The following is an 18,568-nucleotide window of genomic DNA, read 5'->3' on the forward strand; positions in this document are numbered from 1 at the left end:
TTGATATACCTAAAAATATTGATGTAAAATGATGACATTCTCTTGGTGTTTATCTTTCAAAAAAATATTTGTAGCTGGTTGCTCAAAATATGTACAACCACTAACAATAGTAACTATAGGGTATTGATAATGGGACAGTTAAAACACAATCAAGTGAGTTATTTCTCTGATATATAAAATAATCTGAAACTAATTAAAGTTTTGAAGTCTAATAGTAAAGTGAATAAATGGTATTATCTAATATGTACTGAGTAATATACACAAAAATCATGCTGAATACCAGAAATGCAAAGAAGTGTTAAACTTTATATGCGTGTCCTAACACTAGACTATAAACTATCCCAAATAGTTGGGAGGACAAGAAATTACTAAATCAATGAGTATTGTATATAACTAGTTCTATAAGTATGAATTAGATAATACAGTGAAAAGGGAAAAAAGAAAAAGGCATTCTGGAAAGGTATCTTCACATTTTACAGTTTATAGCAGCTCACATTTTACTACATAGCGGTTATCACATTTGACTGGAGGTTTATAGAAACCTTGGGAGGAAGGCAGGACTGATGTTTGGCCGTTACGTAGATGAGGAAAATGAAGCTTGACAGATCACAGGTGAGGAGGTGGCAGAGCAAGAGCCGGGCCAGTCTGACAACTTTGTCCACAGCTCATTTCCACTCTGCTACATTTTAAGTTATCAATCCTAAACGTCAGAACTAGAAAGCGCCTCAGAAATCTTCTCATACAGTGTTTCTCTAACCAGTCTGATAAAAACTTTTCTGAAGCATGCATTTCTAGGCTCCACTGCAGACCTACTGAATCATAACCTGTAAGAGAGAGGTTTATAATGTGTATATAACACTGTCCTCTATGTGTATGTCCAATGTGGCAGACATGTAGCTATTTAAATCCACACTTGATTAAATCAGATTGGAAATTGGGTTCCTTGGTCCCACTAGATACCTTTTTAAGAGCTCAAAAGACACCTGTGGCTAGTGGCCACCATACAGATGGCACAGATATAGAACAGTTTTATCACTGCAGAAAGTTCTATTGGCTGTTAATTCTTGACCAACCCTTCTACTCTAAGGATGAGAACACTGAGGCACAGAATCTTGTCCAGCAAGGGCTACGAAGTTATTTAGAGGCAGAAGTGAAATGCTAACCCAGTCTGCCAGTGCCCCTCATACTGTATCACTTCATCCCCTCAACTTCAGGGTTTATTCAAATGGGAATGATTTTCTTTCCACCCTTCCTTGTGGGTTGCAGTAAAGAAAGAAGAGAAATTCTAAATTTGTGGGAAGAAAACTTCTAAAAAAAAAGAAGTATTTAAAATTCATGATTAAATCAAACTATTTTGCAAGTTTTATACAAAATTAAAAGTAGCCTTGGACAGTTAAGAATATACTAGTGTTAGGAGGCATATTTTAGTTTAACTGTTGTTAAGTCCTTCCTCTTCTACCATCCTGATGTTTTTCTCTTTTGAATCTGAAATTAAATCATACATTTTCTTAACATTATAAATGTGAAAAAGTTAGATTTTCTTTTGCAAACATTCCATTTTAAAGATGAAAAATTGAGAAACAAAGGAGCAACCAAAAGAATAATGACTTCTAATTTTAGGATGTGGTTACTCAAACCACTGAGAATGCTTGGCTTTTAGTAATCTAGTAGTTTATTATTTACAAAACTAGTATGCTGTTTTCACTTCTGAGCTATAGTTTTACCTCCCTTTGACTACTATGTTACATTTAAAATAATTTGTTTTAATTTCCAATGTAACTGAGGGTTTAAAGCCTCTGAACACCTATGGTTTATACACTAATTAAATCAACATATCATCAGTCATAAAAATATAGTATCTTCTTTAAAAATAAAACCAGTTGTTCCTGTCTAGTATGTTTACGATGCAAATATCTCCACAGTCAGTCAACGTAAGCCATGACAATTCACATTTAAAATGAACAGAACTTGGGAACTCCACATTAATGGAAACTTTCAAGATAGAATTATACAGCTCCATTAACTTTTATCACTTATCTAGTATTCACTCCCCTGTTAACTTTTAGTGATTAAATTCAGTGAAAGTACGTGTCAAAGTGTATATAAAAAAGTGTGTATAAAATAAAAAAGTTGGACAGGTAAAAAACTGTCTTAAACATAAGATACTTATGAACAGATCTTTACTCAAGACAGTTTTTGCCATAATGTGCAAAGCACCCAGGAGCCCAGAGTATGGTGTTCTATATAAATAGAAGCTACTTGTTATTCAGAGAAGGAGGTGGTACTAAAAAAGACAGCTATTTTCTTTCTAACCACTCACTGGTGTTGAGGTAAACAAAAAAAAATACAGCATAAGCACATTAAAATACTTGGAGAGCAACAGTCTCCAAACTAAGAAAGGGAGAGAAAAAAATTTCTGTGCTCTAATATTTTAAAGAGGCGGCTGGGAGTTTAAAGTGAAATTTATTCTCTGGCTTTTATACTAGATTCATTGGTGGTGGTGTTTAGTTGCTAAGTTGTGTGTCTGACTCTTTTGGGACCCCATGGACTGTAGGCCGCCAGGCTCCTCTGTCCATGGTATTTCCCAGGCAAGAATACTGCAATGGGTTGCCATTTCCTTTTATAGGGATCTTCCCCATCCAGGGATTGAACTTACATCTCCTGCAGGGGCAGGCAGACTCTTTACCACGGAGCCACCAGGGAAGCCCACCAGATTCATTACTTTTACATTCTATCTGTTATGTCTTGACTACCACTTCACCATATTAGGAAGAGGAAAACATGTGCCCCCAAGATTCCTATGCCAATAAAACAACTTTTGGAAGCAGCACAGCTCACCAAACGAAGAAGAATATTCGAAAAATGCTAAGTGATAGTAGTAGAACTGAACTATCTCAACCACTGTATGTTAACTACTGCTGCATACCAATGTAAGGAGCATGAAAAATATTGCAAACTCTACGCAAAGATTATAAAGTATTGCAAAAGTTTCAAATCTCATTAAAAACTGGGGAAAAAAAAATAGAGAAAGTATTGTGAAGGAGGGGCCTTCAGAAGGAAGCCCAGCTTGAAAGAAAAACAGAGGAGTGCAGTTCTTCTGATTATCCCTCTACCTATAGGCTTTGGTACAATCTCCAGGAGGTGATTTTAGGCATCCTTAGGAAAAGTTACTTAGACATACAGAAATGTGCTTTGGGACAGGATCCTGAAATTTATAACTTAAAAAAAAAAAAAAAAAAATAGCGAGAGAAAACAGCCATGAAATCCCTAGATCCTATTTTCCAAGCTTCCTGCAGAAAAACAGCATCCATTCTCAGACATATAAGCCAGCACATCTGAACTGACCTAAGCCAAGTTTTCAGCCAGCCCTCACTATCTCGTAAGCCCTCCTTCCCCCACTTCCTGGCCGTTCTTTTCTGGCACACAAAATATAGGCCAATGAGCAGTGGGGTGGGTGAGGAGGATGTGAGAGAAAATTTGAGAAGTAAAAGGGGAATCCACTTAACAAAGACATGAATGAGACTGAAAAGTCTAATAGGGATAAGCAAACAACAATCATAACAACTGAACAGAAAGGGCTTTCCTGGGCAGCAGCGAGCGCTCAATGTTTGGAGGGGTTTAGGCAGAGGCCAGGCTACCTACCACTTGTCAGGGAGGCTGCACAGGGGACGGCGGCTTTGGGTGACCTCTAATGTCTCCTCCGACTCTGAAATGTTAGGATTCTTATTTCACAAAAGAGAATACAATGGTCATAAAAGCCCACCAAATTAGAACCCTTTTAAAAGGCGACTACTTCCCAAACACCACTCCCACCTCTCCCTCCCACACGTGCCCACTCCGCCCCTTTTCAATTTTTCCACCTCCACGTGCGAAACACCTCGCGGCGCCTGCCCCACAGCCTGAAGGCGCCCTCCCACGCAAAGCACCCAAACTCTGCCCCGCGGGAGACGTGAGGACTCCACTCCCCGACCCTGGGCGGTCAAAAAAGGAAGTCTCAAATCCAGTCTTTCTCCCCCAGCCAGAGCTAAGGGGGGTGGGGTGGGGTGGAATGAAGAGAAGAACTTTCTTCTAAAATTTGTTTTCCAGATAGTGAAGGGGATAGAGAGAATCCCGAGGAGTCCAGGGCTGAGGGGAGTGGGGGGAGGGGACACCCCCCAATCGTTTAACGGCCGGCAGGGGGAGGGGGGCTCCGGAGGTGGAGAGGGCGTGGGATAGGAGAAGCAGGCCTGGGAGCGGGGTCAGGGGGCTGCACGGGTTCCTGGGGTCAGGGAGCTGCGGGCGTCCCCCCCATCTGGCACACAAAGCAGCTGCCGCGCTCGGCTCTCACCAGATCCTTTGTGTTTTCCATCAGGGCCTCATGGGTAGGGGTTGTCCGCGCTCCCCGGGCCCGCGGCGCCCCCTCCCGAGCTGGGGGCAGGCGCCTCTCCCCGGGACTACGGCGACTACAAGGGAGCCCCGGCTGGGCCCAGACTGGTGGCGGCTACGGCAGCCCCCGGATTTCCCCCCTTTAACTCGGGTGGCCCCAGGATATCAACAACATTAGCATAGCCCTCCCTCCTCAACGCGCCTGCGCCGTGACCCGCGCCCCGATTGGCCCGCTTCCCTACATACCCTCCTCTCTGTCTTCCAGCGTGGGACCCTCTGCAGGCTCCGTACTCCAAGGGTCGTACCAAGACGAAGGGGTGGAAAAGGCGATTGGGGCTCGTGTAAGTCGAATGGTTAAAAAGCCAGGAAAAAGAGTAAAAGTTTCAGCCTGTCATCTATAGCTTTCTTTATATCCTTTCAATCAGTTACAGCTGCGAAGTTATGTTGGAAAAAAAATTTCCACTCCAGGCACGCCGCTACCCCCTCCACCCGGAAAATTGGTCCTCCCGGAGGAACTCCCACACGGGGAGGGGCTCGTGAGGGGAGTGGGCGTTACACAAGAACACAGTGTTGGTCACGTGCTCAAAGGCGGTGCAGCCTTCTTCCGGCCACCTGCGGCCTCAGCGCATGCGCAGTGAGATTCCACGTGAGGGCCTGCGTTTCTTCTCAAACCGAAAGATGCCGCCGGAAAGAAGGCGCCGAGTGAGACAGGACCGTAAGACCCAAGTGAGGCCGGACCGGAGAGCCGGAGCGCGGTGGGGCGGGCCGCCCCGAAAGGCTGCCTCCTCATACCAGCAAAAGTCGCTGGCCTGGCCGCGCGCGGCGCCCGCTGCAATCTCAGTTGAGGCGGAGGAGGAGAACCGGCTCCGACTGCGGAACCGTCTGATGCTAGAGGAGGACAAGCCGGCAGCAGAGCGGTGCCTGGAGGAGCTGGTCTTCGGCGACGTGGAGGACGACGAGGATGCGTTGCTGCGGCGTCTGCGGGTCCCGCTGGTGAGGGAGGCCACCTCGCGCTGCTTGGGCCCGCGGTGGGCTGCGAGCCCCCGGGGCCGGAGCCTGGGCGCTCGGGAGCGGTGCCTGGAAGCGCTCAGGTGGTAGGGAGCCGGGAACACGGGCGCCTTGGGGTGCCAGCTTTAAAGTCCTGGGAGGGCGGAGACCGCGCCTTTCTTCGCCCGCTTGGGAGCCGCTGCGCCAGGTATCCAATAGGCGCTCAATACATACTGGTTTGCACGCACGCGCGCACAGTCGCTTCAGTCCTGTCCAGCTCTGCAACACTGTGGATTGTAGCCCACGAGGCTCCTCTGTCCATGGGATTCTCCAGGCAAGATTATTGGAGTGGGTTGTCATGCCTTCTCCCGGGGATCTTCCAGACCCAGGGATCGAACTCGCGTCTCCTAAGTCTCATGCATTGGCAGGCGGGTTCTTTACTACTAGCGCCACCTGGGAAGCCCTCATACTCGTTTAGACTGTTTTAATCGTGAGCATCTTTTGTGGCTCATCCCCACTGTCTTTTCTCCCTTAGTCGTTGCATCACCTGCCTCAGTACTGTGCAGTGATTCAGGAGTTCCGCTTCGTTTGCGAAATCAGAATTCCTGGGCACAGGCCTGGGAGTCTTGTCTGATGTTTTAACAATCATACCAAGTGATTGACTGGCCAACTTTTGTATTCGTCTTTTAAATATTTGTGAGCCAATTTGGCGGCAGATTCTTTTCCTGGCGGTGAAAACCCTGCATGATTGATTGATTATAATGATTATAAATTTTTTGCACGCTTTAAAAAAAAAAAAAATCCTTTATCTGGCTTATCTTCCAAGATAGGAAGTCCTAGGCAATTTCTAGGCACTGGAAGAGAAACAGCAATGGACAAAAACTGGCAAACATCCTTGCCTTTTTGGAGTTAGATACCAGTGGCAGAGGCAGAAGATAAAACTCAACTATGTCAGTGAAATGATGAAGAATAAAAAGACATTCAAGAAAGGAAGATTAAATTTGTGTAGAGGGAGCCTATACAATAATACATAGGGTAGAAGAGCAAAGCCTTCCTGAGAATTACTCAATTTGATAAAGAAACAGACGTAACAAGTATCAGTTGATTGCCAGAACATCCTTTGGGTGCTTATGGGAGAGGTTGCAGAATCTAGCTGGGAGATAGAGAAATACTACTGGGAAAATGCGGAAGTATGTGATGGTTTCCCAGTCAGGAAAAGAAACTGTGAAATGGGGTTTATCGGGCTTTGAAGGATCATAGGCTAGTAATAGAGCAGGTATAAATCATTTGAACATACCTGTTGTGGTTTTGGAGAAGGCACTGGCACCCCATTCCAGTACTCTTGCCTGGAAAATCCCATGGATGGCGGAGCCTGGTAGGCTGCAGTCCATGGGGTCACTAAGAGTCGGACATGAATGAGCGACTTCCCTTTCACTTTTCACTTTCATGCATTGGAGAAGGAAATGGCAACCCACTCCAGTACTCTTGCCTGGAGAATCCCAGGGACGGGGGAGCCTGGTGGGTTTCCATCTATGGGGTCGCATAGAGTCCGACACGACTGAAACGACTTAGCAACTTATCGTGGTTTTGGGAAAGCTCAAGCTCACTTCAGGGTAAATTCTGTGGTCTAGATTTAGATTTGATTGTATAGTATAAAGTTTCTTAAGTAGGTAGGGGATCAAGAACAGTTAAGAAAAATAGAGAAGTGTGTCTAAGAATATGAAATATGGTTTAGTCATGACATTCAATCATGTTATTTTATTTTTGGTGTCAGTCTGCCTCTGATCCTGTGATTTGTGTAGTTCTGTGATTTTCCCTGCTCTTTTATCTAACTTACCTTTTACGCTTGTCTTTTTTGATCTTCTCAGCAAGTTGACTTTTTCTCCTAGACTGTTCTATCTTACCTCACCTGTCCAGTGGGTGGTGCATTTCTCTATCTCTAACCTGGTTTTCTGTTCTGCCTCTAGCATTTGCTGTGGAAGCATTCTGTCCCATAATTTGATCAGAGGGCCATAAAAACAAAGCATTCTACAAATAGTGTAACTACAAAGTCTGCCACCATGAGACAAGAAAGACTCAGTGCTTGTGGGTATTTTGTCTTCTCTAGGTTCAAGTACAGGAAGACTCAGATGACTCAGAAGTGGAGAAGGAAGCAAAAGATAATTTTCTACCTCAGAAGAAGCCAGTTTGGCTGGATGAAGAAGATGAAGATGAGGAGATGTAGGTTGCCTAATTTTTTTCTGGAATCCCTCTGGATGTGTCAGAAGTTGTTTTTCAGGTTTTAAGAACGTTCTCTTTCTGAATATGTGATTCTGTGAAGATTTAAAAAGTACTGCAAAGTATATGGCAAAGGTCATTCATATCCCATCGCCGAGGGAGAACCACTGTTAGCGTGCTGGCATGCATCTCTCCTCTCTTCTGTGCTCCACAGAGAAACTAAGAGAGCACAGTGTTTGGGGGTCAGACCTGAGTTTGCTTCCCAGTTTGGCCAGTTCCTAACTGACTACAGGCCAGTTTGGAACCTGTCTTTTCTCCTTTGTAAAATGGAGATAGTAACTATATCAGAAGACTCTTGAGATTAAATAGTATATGTAGAGCTCTTAACACATGCCTAAAATGGAGAAAAGACTAAAAAAAATTAGCCATCATGCACAGTATGTACTTTAATTGATGAGAATGTATTGTATTGCAAGCATGTCTCCCTAGTTAAAAAAAAAACTTTATAAACACTTTAAAATGGATATGTTATCCATTATATGATTTAACCATAATTTACGTGGGCTTCCCAGGTGGTGCTAGTGGTAAAGAACTCGCCTGCCAATGCAAGAGATGTAAGAGACACGGGTTTGATTCCTGGATTGGAAAGATCTCCTGGAGAAGGGCATGGCAACCCACTCCAATATTCTTGCTTAGAGAATTTCGTGGACAGAAGAGCCTGGTGGGTTCCGAGTCCAAGGGTTGCAAAGAGTTGGACACGACTGAAACAACTTAGCAAGCACACACGCATAGGGAGAATGTACTGTATTACAAGCATTTCTCCCTAAATAAAAAAAAAAACACCTTATAAACACTTTAAAGACTATTATAATGGATGTATTATAATCCATTATATGATTTAACCATAATATACATAGCTGTTGTTGGGTAAGTTATTTTTTTTAATTAATGTTGAGATGGGCATGTTTATGCATAAACCTTTTTCTTTTAAAATTAAAGGAAGATTCTTCTTTTAAATTAGAAAATGAATTTATGAAATCTAAGGCCAGAAGTTGAAGCCACAGACAGACAAATATACAACATCACTGGGGCAAAGGAGCTTCTTTATTGAACTCTGCCACCACTTATTCTTAGAACTGGATGCCAGATATTGCACTGCTGCCCCCTTGAAGGAGTGCAGCGATGATGGAGTTGGGGGTGAGGATGAGGATGCAGTGAGGAAAGAGGGTAGGTTTGAAAAGGAAGCAGAGGATGAGGCTCCAGTCTTTCAGAGGTAGAATAATTTAATCAAAGAGGAGACATTTCTAGGGTTATTGATAATTACTACCAGGCTGACTCTGAAGTTCTACCAGTTTACTTTTCAATTGAGAAGTATTTGTTCTACTCCTTTTTGAAAACCGTAATTTCTGTTTTCAGACCTTGTCAGTTTAATGGGTGGGAAATACCTACTTAATTTTTGTTGAGAAGATAGATCAGTTTTTGTTAGTCATTGGTATTTCTTAAAAGTAGTCTCTGTTATGTCTTTGCTTGTTTTGTCTACTAAACACTGTTTCATTTTGTTTACTTTTCAAATAAAAGTTGAATGTGTTTAAGGTGTACAACATGGTAATTTGCTATACATATACATACTGAAGTTATTACTGCAGTCATGTAAATTAATTGCATTTCCATGTCTTCAAAGAGTTACCATTTTTATTTGTAGTGAGAGCACTTGAAATCTCCTCACTTTGCAAATTTCCAGTGTGTAATATTAACTGTAGTCATGCTTTGCATTAGCTCTCTATCCTACACAACTGCAGCTTTGTACTCTTCGACCAGCATCTCCCTGTTTCGTCTACCTTCTCACCCCTGGTAATCGTCATCCCACTCTTTGCTTTTGTCTGTCCTCTTCAGAGGCCACGCATAAGTGAGACCATGCAGCATTTTTCTTCATGTCTGTTTTATTTCACGTAGTGTTCATCCATGTTGTTGCCTGTGGCAGAATGAGATTGTTTATTAATGATTTTAGTATATTAGCTCCTTGTGTAATTGAGAATTTCAAACCCTTTAATGTCAAGTTTCTTGCACATTATCTTCTAGCTTTAAAAACTATATAATTTTATTTCTTTATTTTTGGCTGTGCCATGTCTTTGATGTTGCTTGGGCTTTTCTCTGGTTGTGGAGAGTGAGGGCTCTTCTTTAGTGCAGTGTGCGAACTTCGCATTGTGGTGGCTTCCCTAGGGTGTGTGGGCTTCTGTAGTTGTGGCTCATGGTCTCAGTAGTGGCAGTTGCCAGGCTCTAGAGCTCAGGCTGGATAATTGTGGCACTCGGGCTTAGTTGCCCCGCAGCATGTGGGATCTTCCCAGAACAGGGATCCAACCCGAGTCTCCTGCAGGTAAATTGCTTACCAGTGAGCCACCAGAGAAACTCATCTTCTCGCTTTTTGTTTGCTTTTAAGTTTGTTTTAATATTGTTTGGCACAGAATAGTCAAGTATATATATAGTGAAGTCTTTTTTTTTTCTTCTGATTTTAACAGTAAAAAGTTCTGCATCAGAGAGAAAAATATTTACGTATATTTTTCCTTCATAGTATTTTAAGGTTTCGGTGATTTGCCTGGAATTAATTTTGGTGAATGGCTGTAAGCTGTGTCTAGAGAAGTCATGAATTTGAAATAGCTCACCAGAGGTTGAATTAGGTGACCTGAAATATTAGAGACTTACTTTTTATTTCTGGAAGAATGAAGAACGTATATTTGAGATGTTCCACATTTTATAAATCTTGGCCTGTGTTGTTTGCTCCAAATACTAAAGGCAACAACTGTTAATGTTAATTCTTTAAGTTATCTAAAGCATACCGTTCTACTTTTTTTTGTAGGGTTGACATGATGAACAATCGTTTTCGGAAAGATATGATGAAAAACGCCAGTGAAAATCAGCTTTCGAAAGATGAGCTTCAAAAGAGACTTAAAGAAGAGTAAGTGTATTTTATTTTGACTTTTTCAACCTCTGGCTGTAACAGCTTCTTGGGTAGTCAGATTTCCATTTTGAATCATAAAAGAATTGTCCTTGGAAAATGATTAAACTTTATTATGAGGGAGCAGAGAGACAACACAAGTACAAAAAACTTGGAATCCCACTGTCCAAGTATGATCAATGATATTATTGTTCACTTGCTTGTTTGTTGGTATGTGGAAAATCATCTGTTTTCCACAACTTCTAGGCTCTTGCAGTTGAACAGAACTGGGAAATATATATTTTAAAATAATGATTTTATATTGAAACATTTTATTAATTCGAACTTGTGTACCTTTAAAAGTATTTTAAGGTATGTTTATTTTTTGTACTGAATTTTTTTTAATGTTCCTAGAGATTCATTACATTATCACTATATTTTGACAGTAGATTTATTGAAGTATAATTTACATATATTGAAATTCACCCTTTTAAAGTATCATTCTGTAAATTTTGTTTAGTAGGTATAGTCATGTAAGCCCATGACAATTAATATATGTAATCAAGATACAGAACATTGCTTTCACTCAGAAAGTTCTTTTATACCCCGTGATAGTCAGCATTCTCTCTTCATCTTCTAATTCCATTACCCCGTGACAAGCATTGATCCATTTTCTGTCTTTATAGATTTGCTTTTTCCAGAATGTCATATAAATACAATAATACAGTATGTAGTTTTTTCAGTCTGTTAAACCCATTTAGTGAATTTGTTATTTCAGATATTCTCCAGCTTGAGAAGATCTTTTCAACTAGACCTTTCGTTTTGTTCTGTTTAGTTGCTATTTTTCCTTTTATTGTGTTCATACATCCTTTAAATACTTGAATATATTTGTATTAGCTGTTTTATTTTATTTTTTATTAATTTTTATTGGAGTGTAGTTGCTCTACAAAGTTGTGTTTCTGCTGTACAGCAAAGTGAATCAGCTATACATGTACATATATCCCCTCTTTTTTGGATTTCCTTCCCGTTTAGGTACCACAGAGCATTGAGTAGACAGTCCTGTGCTATGCATTAGGTTCTCACTAGTTATCTATTTTGTACATAGTGTCTATGTGTCAATCCCAGTCTCCCAGTTCATCCTGCCCGCCTCCCCCTGCCCCCATCCATTACCATACACTTGTTCTCTACATCTGTGTCTCTCTCTGCTTTGCTGATAAGTTCATCTGTATCATTTTTCTAGATTCCACATGTAAGCAATATTGCATGATATTTATTTTTCTCTTTCTGACTCACCTCACTTTGTGACAGTCTCTAGACTCATCCACATTTCTGCAAATGGCACGGTTTCATTCGTTTTGATGTGTATTAGTTACTTTTAGGTCCTTGAGCGCTAGTCCTGTCAGGTCTTTCATTTCTGTTGACTGCTTTTTTTTTTTTTTCTGGTTATGGTTCATATTTTTCTGCTTCTTTGTAAATCTAATAATTTTGATTGTATTCTGGGCAGTGTGAATGTTGTTCAGTGCCTGGATTTTGTTTTTTGTTTTCAATGGGTGTTTAACTTTGTCTTGGCAGGCAGTTAAATGACTTGGAAATCACTTTGATCCTTTCAAGACTTGTTTTTAGAGATTTCTTCTATTCGAGTAGCATTTATTCTAGGCTGGTTTAGCCCTATTAAGATGTGACCTTCCTGGGATCTCTGCTGAATGTCCTGAGTGTTCAATAAGGACCCTTCCTCTGACTGGTTGAACTCAAATGTCTGAACTTTGGTTCTGTGCAACTTAGATCCGTCTAGTAGTTCCTTGCTTGACCTCATGGAATCTTATTCTGTGAGTGTGTAGCTTAGTATTCAGAAGTGTCTGTGGACCCCCTGTGCAAATTTCTGGAGCTCATTCTCTTCCTCTTCTATAGTTGATTGCCCCTCAAGTTCCTGTTGTCTCAGCTTCTTTCAAGTCTGATCATTTTCCCCTTACCTCTGTGTCAGGGTCTTATGAAAATGCCTTGAGGGGAAAATCCCAGTAATGGCATGGCTCCCCTTGTTATTTCTCTTCTCTTAGGAATCATAGTCCTATGTTGCCTTTTGTCCAACTTTTGAAAACAGTTTCATACATTTTGTCCAGTGGGCTTAGTTTGGTGGACTTGTCTATGATTCTGTTTTAAACAATTAGAATGATTTTTGCAGGCTTCTACATACCAGAATGTAACTAGCATACTTCTCTGGGAGCTTGCTTTTTCCAGGGTGAAGTGCTCCCATTTTAGTCAAAGGATATACAATGAAGGTTTGTTTATTTTACCAGTCTGGTCATTTTCTTTCAGACATGTTCTAGTATTCTATTGTGTATTCTGTTAGCATTGATTTATAACCACAAAGAGTTTTCTATTTCTTTACTTAATCACCAAATCTTGTGTGTTTATATGTGCAAATAAGGCAACAGCAAATGTAATTAGTAACAACAAATAGGTATCCAGGTGTCCTGTATCCCAGACTAGTTTAGATGGTTATCAATTTAGGCAGGTTGGGAATATCCTGTGTGACTAGCCCTTCTGTTCCTCAGGATAAGAACTTCTTTGGAAGAGATTTCTATTTATGTTCTGACCTATATTCTTTAAATGTACCAAAGTATAAATACAGTGGTCCCTGCAAAATTTTATGTTTTTGCTTAGATTTCAGCATGCTATGGGGGGAGTCCCTGCCTGGGCAGAGGCCAATAAATGGAAAACACCTTCAGATGGTGAGTGTTGACACCTCTGTTTAAATTGGTAACTAGATTCCTAATGTTGTTCTGTTATTATTTGAGGTTTCTCATGAGACTCATTAATGTTTGAAATGTCTTTTTTTTTAAATACCTGGTTTTGAAGTCTACCATTTCTCTGAGGGAAATGCTTTTACAATAATGTAAGACTTAATAGTATATTCTTTACTTGTAAAGGCAATAATGAATGAATTTTATTTTGTTTTCAACAGAACTGTGTTACATTATGACATAGGATTAAGTAAAAAAATTAGTAGTGTTATTTCTTGATTCAGAGCCCCTTCCAAAGACATGAGCAACTGATCTAGCTATCCACTAGGAAATGGAATGTTTTGCTAAGGAGCACCTATCAGGTCAGACCCAGAGGATTACATACTTCCTAAAAACCTATTTTTCAACTCCGGATTTTAAGTTTGACTTGTACCAAAACTGTTTTCTACCGTTAAGATCTTTGAGTTTAGGTGTTATAAGTTTGGCCAAGACCTGATATGAGTTTTTGGAGTTACAAATTTTAGACTTGAAATTGACCTTTGAAATCCTTGAGGGATTCTGCAGTATAGCCTTTCATTGTAATACAGGAGCTCCTTTCTTAGCATCTTTGATATATGATGAATTTCTATTTGATTGTCGTCATCACCTCTCCCTTCCTTCTCCCAACCCATATCAGTCCTGGTATTCAAGTATAGGGAGCCCTTACAAGGAACCAGTTTTATACATTTCTGATAGAAAACTCAATCAGTTAGTAAGTAGAAACTTGCCTTCTGGTTTCCAACTAGATACTTTTAGAGGTTGAGGGCCTCTTAGTGATATAACCTGACTTGATCCACTGCGAGAAGCTTTTCCACAACAGCTGCTAGATGATAACTTAGCCTCTGCTTCAATATATCAAATAATGTTGTGCTCTTTATTTGGCTGTTTCTTACTCTCTTCCTCTTTAAGAACTAATTGTTCTAATTTTTTACTATTTTGAAATTTAATCTTTCTACTCTCTAGTCCTATATTTTGAAGAAATATAATCTTATCTTTCATATGAAACTGTTCTGTTATTTGAGAAATGTTTTTCCAAGTTTTTTTCTTTTTTTGGTATGTTAATCATCTTGTTATCACTTTTTTTTAACATGACATAATTACAAACTTTGGTCACCAGTTTACTTTCCTGAATGAAATACAATTTTATTATCTGTTTTAGAATACTGCATTCATAGAATACTCTATTTTAGATCCATGTAATTATAGATAAGGTTTTATGCTAGCACTGAAGCAGAAAATTTCCCAGATCCCAGTGGCTTAATCAGGTAGAATTTTTTTCTGTGCATATGGTTAGGGTGGTGAGGTCATGTTCTATTTCAGGGGCCCAAATTCTTAGAGATTCTGCCATCTCATTCTGGGCCTTCCAGAGTTGCCGAAGGTATTGACGACTACCAGTTGACTTACAGGAGAAGTGAGAGAGGCTCACCAAGGGAGCTTAATAAAACCTGTCCTGGAAGTGCTACATGATACTTGCGCCCACATTTTTTTGGCCAGAACTCAGTCATGAGACCACACTTAACTGCATGGAATACCAGGAAGTAGAGTGTGTCTTTGTGCCAAGGAGAATAGGGAAATGAATTAGGTCAACAGTTAGCCAGTCTGTTACTGTCTGGGATATTGAAGTCTAATACCTTTATTGGACAGATGACAGGAGTAAGGTTCAAAAAGATACAAGTGATTTGTCCAAAGTATACTTATTGGCAAAGTGGTGACTATAATAACCGAGCTTCACAGTTTTAATCTCACAGTTATTTTTAAAAATTAATTAGTTAATTTTTGGCTGTGCTAGGTCTTCATTGCTGCGTGTGGGCTTTTCTCTAGTTGCAGTGAGTGGGGGCTATTCTTCATTGCAGTGTGCAGACCCTGGAGTGTGTGGGCTCAGGAATTCCATCACATGGGTTTAGATGCTCCATGGCATGAGGGGTCTTCCCAGACCAAGGATCGATCTCATGTCCCTTGAGATTTCTAACCACTTAACTCTGTCCCTTTAAGGCAGATTCTTAACTACTAGACCACCAGGGAAGTCCCACCATTTGTTATTTTTATCTATAAATACTAGATTATTGTGTTTTTTTAAGGTTATTTTTTGTTTTTTCTGAATTACTTTTTTTGGCTCACTGTTACGTAAGTTCCCTGACTGGGGATTAGACCTGTGCACCCTGAAATGAATGTGCGGAATCTTAACTCCTGGACTGCCAAGGAAGTTTCTAGATTAAAAGAGAAATACCGCCCCCAACCCCCACCCTGCTTTAAACGTAACTGTAATGCTGTTACGATCCATTGGATCATAGAAAAAGCAAGAGAATTCCAGAAAAACATCTGATTCATCGACTGCACCAAAGTCTTTGACTATGTGGGTCACAGAAAACTATGGAAAATTCTTAAACACATGGAAATATCAGACCACCTTACCTGCCTCCTGTGAAATCTGTATGCAGATCAAGAAGCAGCAGTTAGAACCAGACATGGAACAACGGACTGGTTCCGAATTGGGAAAGGAGTACATCAAGGCTGTATATTATCATCTTGCTTATTTAATTCATATGCAGAGTACTTCATGCTGGACTGGATGAAGCACAAGCTGGAATCAAGATTGCTAGGAGAAATATCAATAACCTCAGATACACAGATGACACCACCCTTAATGGTAGAAGGTGAAGAGGAACTAAAGAGCCTCTTGATGAAAGTGAAAGAGGAAAGTGAAAAAGCTGGCTTAAAACTCAACATTCAAAATGTGAAGATCATGGCATCTGGTCCCCTCACCTCATGGCAAATAGATGGGGAACCAGTGACAGACTATTTTGGGGGCTCTAAAATCACTACATATGGTGACTGCAGCCATGAAATTAAAAGATGCTTGCTCCTTGGAAGAATAATTATGACAAACCTAGACAGCGTGTTAAAAAGCAGAGACATTACTTTGCTGACAAAGGTCTGTCTTGTCAAAGCTGTGGTTTTTCCAGTCATCATGTATGGATGTGAGAGTTGGATGATAAAGAAAGCTGAGTGCTGAAGTAATTGATGGTTTTGATCTGTAGTGTTGGAGAAGAGTCTTGAGAGTCCCTTGGACTGCAAGAAGATCCAACCAGTCCATCCTAAAGGAAAGCAGTCCTGAATATTCTTTGGAAGAACGGATGCTGAAGCTCCAATACTTTGGCCACCTAATGAGAAGAACTGACTCCTTGGGAAAGACCCTAATGCTGGGAAAGATTGAAGGCAGGAGGAGAAGGGGACGTCAGAGGATGAGATGGTTGGATGGCATCATTGACTCAATGGACATGAGTTTGAGCAAGCTCTGGGAGTTGGTAATGGACAGGGAAGCCTGGTATGCTGCAGTCTGTGGGTTTGCAGAGTTGGACATGACTGAGCAACTGAGCTGAACTGATATGCTTGCAGTAATCAGTAATAATTCCTTAATATTGTAATTGTGTTATTGTTGCTTTTTTGTCAATTTATCTACCCCTCCCCCCAATCTTTTTAGATTGGTTTGTATTCTTGGTCTTCACAGGTACTCTTGAATCTGGCTAGATGTCTTTTCTAAGTTTTGCAAATTCTTGCCTGTTAATCTCTTCAAATTGTTTTTGTTCCATTCTTTCTTTCTTTCTAGGATACCAGTTACATTTATGTTAATTTTTTTTTAACATTCTGTGTGTTCTTTTCTGATGATTGGGTGCATTCAGGGTGGTATGGCTGTAGACTATTCTTTTCTGTATTTTCTTTTTGCTTTCTATGCTTTAGTCTGGATAATTTTTTCTGATCCTTTTTCTAGACCACGAATTCTCTCTTCATGTAATTTTGATACCTGTTAAAACCATCCACTGGATGTTAAATTTTCATTACTGTGTTTTTTTCAGTTCTAGAATTTCTATTTGGTTCTTTTTTTTTTATGATAGTCTGAGATTTTGTTTTGCTTTTTAAGTCTTCACTGAAGTTGTTACAGTATTGCTTCTATTTGTGTTTTGGTTTTTTGGCCTAGAGGCATGTGGGATCTTTGCTCCCTAATCAAGGATCAAACCCTTACCCCCTGCATTGGAAGGCAAAGTCTTAACTGCTGGACTGCCAGAGAAGTGGCTGGTTCTTTTTTACTCATCTAGTTTTCTGGCTTACTTCTGAGTCTTGTCTTTCAAATATGTAAAACATGTCTTTTAAATATGTTAAATATATTAAAAATGAAGTTTTAATTTTTTTATTTTTCTTTTCCTTCCAGTTTTATTGAGAGAATTGACCTACAACACTGTATAAGTTTAAGGTGTACAGTGTAATGATTTGACTTACAGACATCATGAAATGATCACCAAAATAAGTTTAGTGTATGTGAACATCCGTCATCTCAGATAGATAAAAAGTTATAGACATAGAAAAGAAATATTTTTCCTTGTGATGAGATGTCTTAAGATTTTTATATCTTAACAACTTTGATATATATAGCAGAATTCTAGTTATCATGTTGTATGTTATATCTCTAGTACTTACTGATCTTATAACTGAAAGCTTATACCTTTTGGACTGCCTTCATCCAATTTCCCCTTACGTTCCTCTCCCTCACCAATCTCTGGAAACCACAGACCTGATCTCTTTTTCCATAAGTTTTAAACATAATATTTAAATTTTTATGTCTGATAACTCCATTATCTAGATCTCCTGTGAGGATTGTTTGTTTCTCCTTAGGTTTTCAGTCAGATTATATTCACCTTGTCATTATTGACCTGGTTCTGTTTCATTGAGTGGTGGGCATTGTACATGAAAAATAGTATCAAATAGAAAAATGGTACTGCACCTATTTGCAGGGCAGGAATAGAAGACACGGATATAGAGAACAGACTTTTGGACATGTGGGAAAGGGAAGATGGGATGAATTGAGAGAGTAGCATTGACTTGTATACATTACTGTGTGTGCGGTGGGGCTTCCCTGGTGGCTCAAGTGGTAAAGAATCTGCCTGCAATGCAGGAGACACAGGTTCGATCCCTGGGTCTGGAAGATCCCCTGGAGAAGGGACTAGCTGCTCACTCCATTATTCTTGTCTGGAGAATTCCATGGACAGAGGAGCCTGATGGGCTACTGTCCATTGGGTTACAAAGAGTCGGACACAACTGAGCAACTAACACATGTGTAAAACAGATAGCTAGTGGGAACCTTCTGTATAGTACAGGGAGCTCAGCTTGGTGCTCTGTAATGACTTGGAGAGATGGGATGGGGGTGGGATGGGAGGGAGACTCCGAAAGGGGGGAACATGTATAGCATATATATAGCTGATTCGCATTGTATGGCAGAAACTAACACGATATG

At 40.3% G+C, this 18,568-nt stretch overlaps 2 protein-coding genes across 47 annotated transcripts in view; one reads left to right on the forward strand and one right to left on the reverse strand.

Moving 5' to 3' along the window:
* MBTD1 (mbt domain containing 1) overlaps nt 1-5,357 on the reverse strand; it is a 68,503-nt gene extending 63,146 nt beyond the window's left edge. For 26 of the 46 annotated variants that reach the window (XR_015147734.1, XR_015147731.1, XR_015147735.1 and 23 more), the window contains exons 1-2: nt 4,328-4,565; nt 3,643-3,706 (exon numbers count right to left, since the gene is read on the reverse strand). The gene's annotated coding sequence lies outside the window, so the exon portion shown is untranslated. Of the gene's footprint in view, nt 1-3,642; nt 3,723-4,327; nt 4,566-4,611 lie in introns of those variants that run through there. The other 20 variants (XR_015147733.1, XM_086358253.1, XM_086358239.1 and 17 more) reach the window with 3 other exon arrangements.
* Nucleotides 4,991-18,568, forward strand: part of UTP18 (UTP18 small subunit processome component) — a 58,632-nt gene continuing 45,054 nt past the window's right edge. The window contains exons 1-4 of the mRNA XM_086358278.1: nt 4,991-5,358; nt 7,460-7,572; nt 10,424-10,522; nt 13,163-13,230. Coding sequence (XP_086214404.1) covers nt 4,993-5,358; nt 7,460-7,572; nt 10,424-10,522; nt 13,163-13,230 — 646 coding nt within the window. The 5' untranslated portion in view covers nt 4,991-4,992. The remainder of the gene's footprint in view (nt 5,359-7,459; nt 7,573-10,423; nt 10,523-13,162; nt 13,231-18,568) is intronic.

The sequence above is a fragment of the Bos grunniens genome, chromosome 19, assembly GCF_055505025.1.
Source record: "Bos grunniens cultivar Pamir isolate PY7600 chromosome 19, Bosgru_T2T1.0, whole genome shotgun sequence".
NCBI classification, from domain to species: domain Eukaryota; kingdom Metazoa; phylum Chordata; class Mammalia; order Artiodactyla; family Bovidae; genus Bos; species Bos grunniens.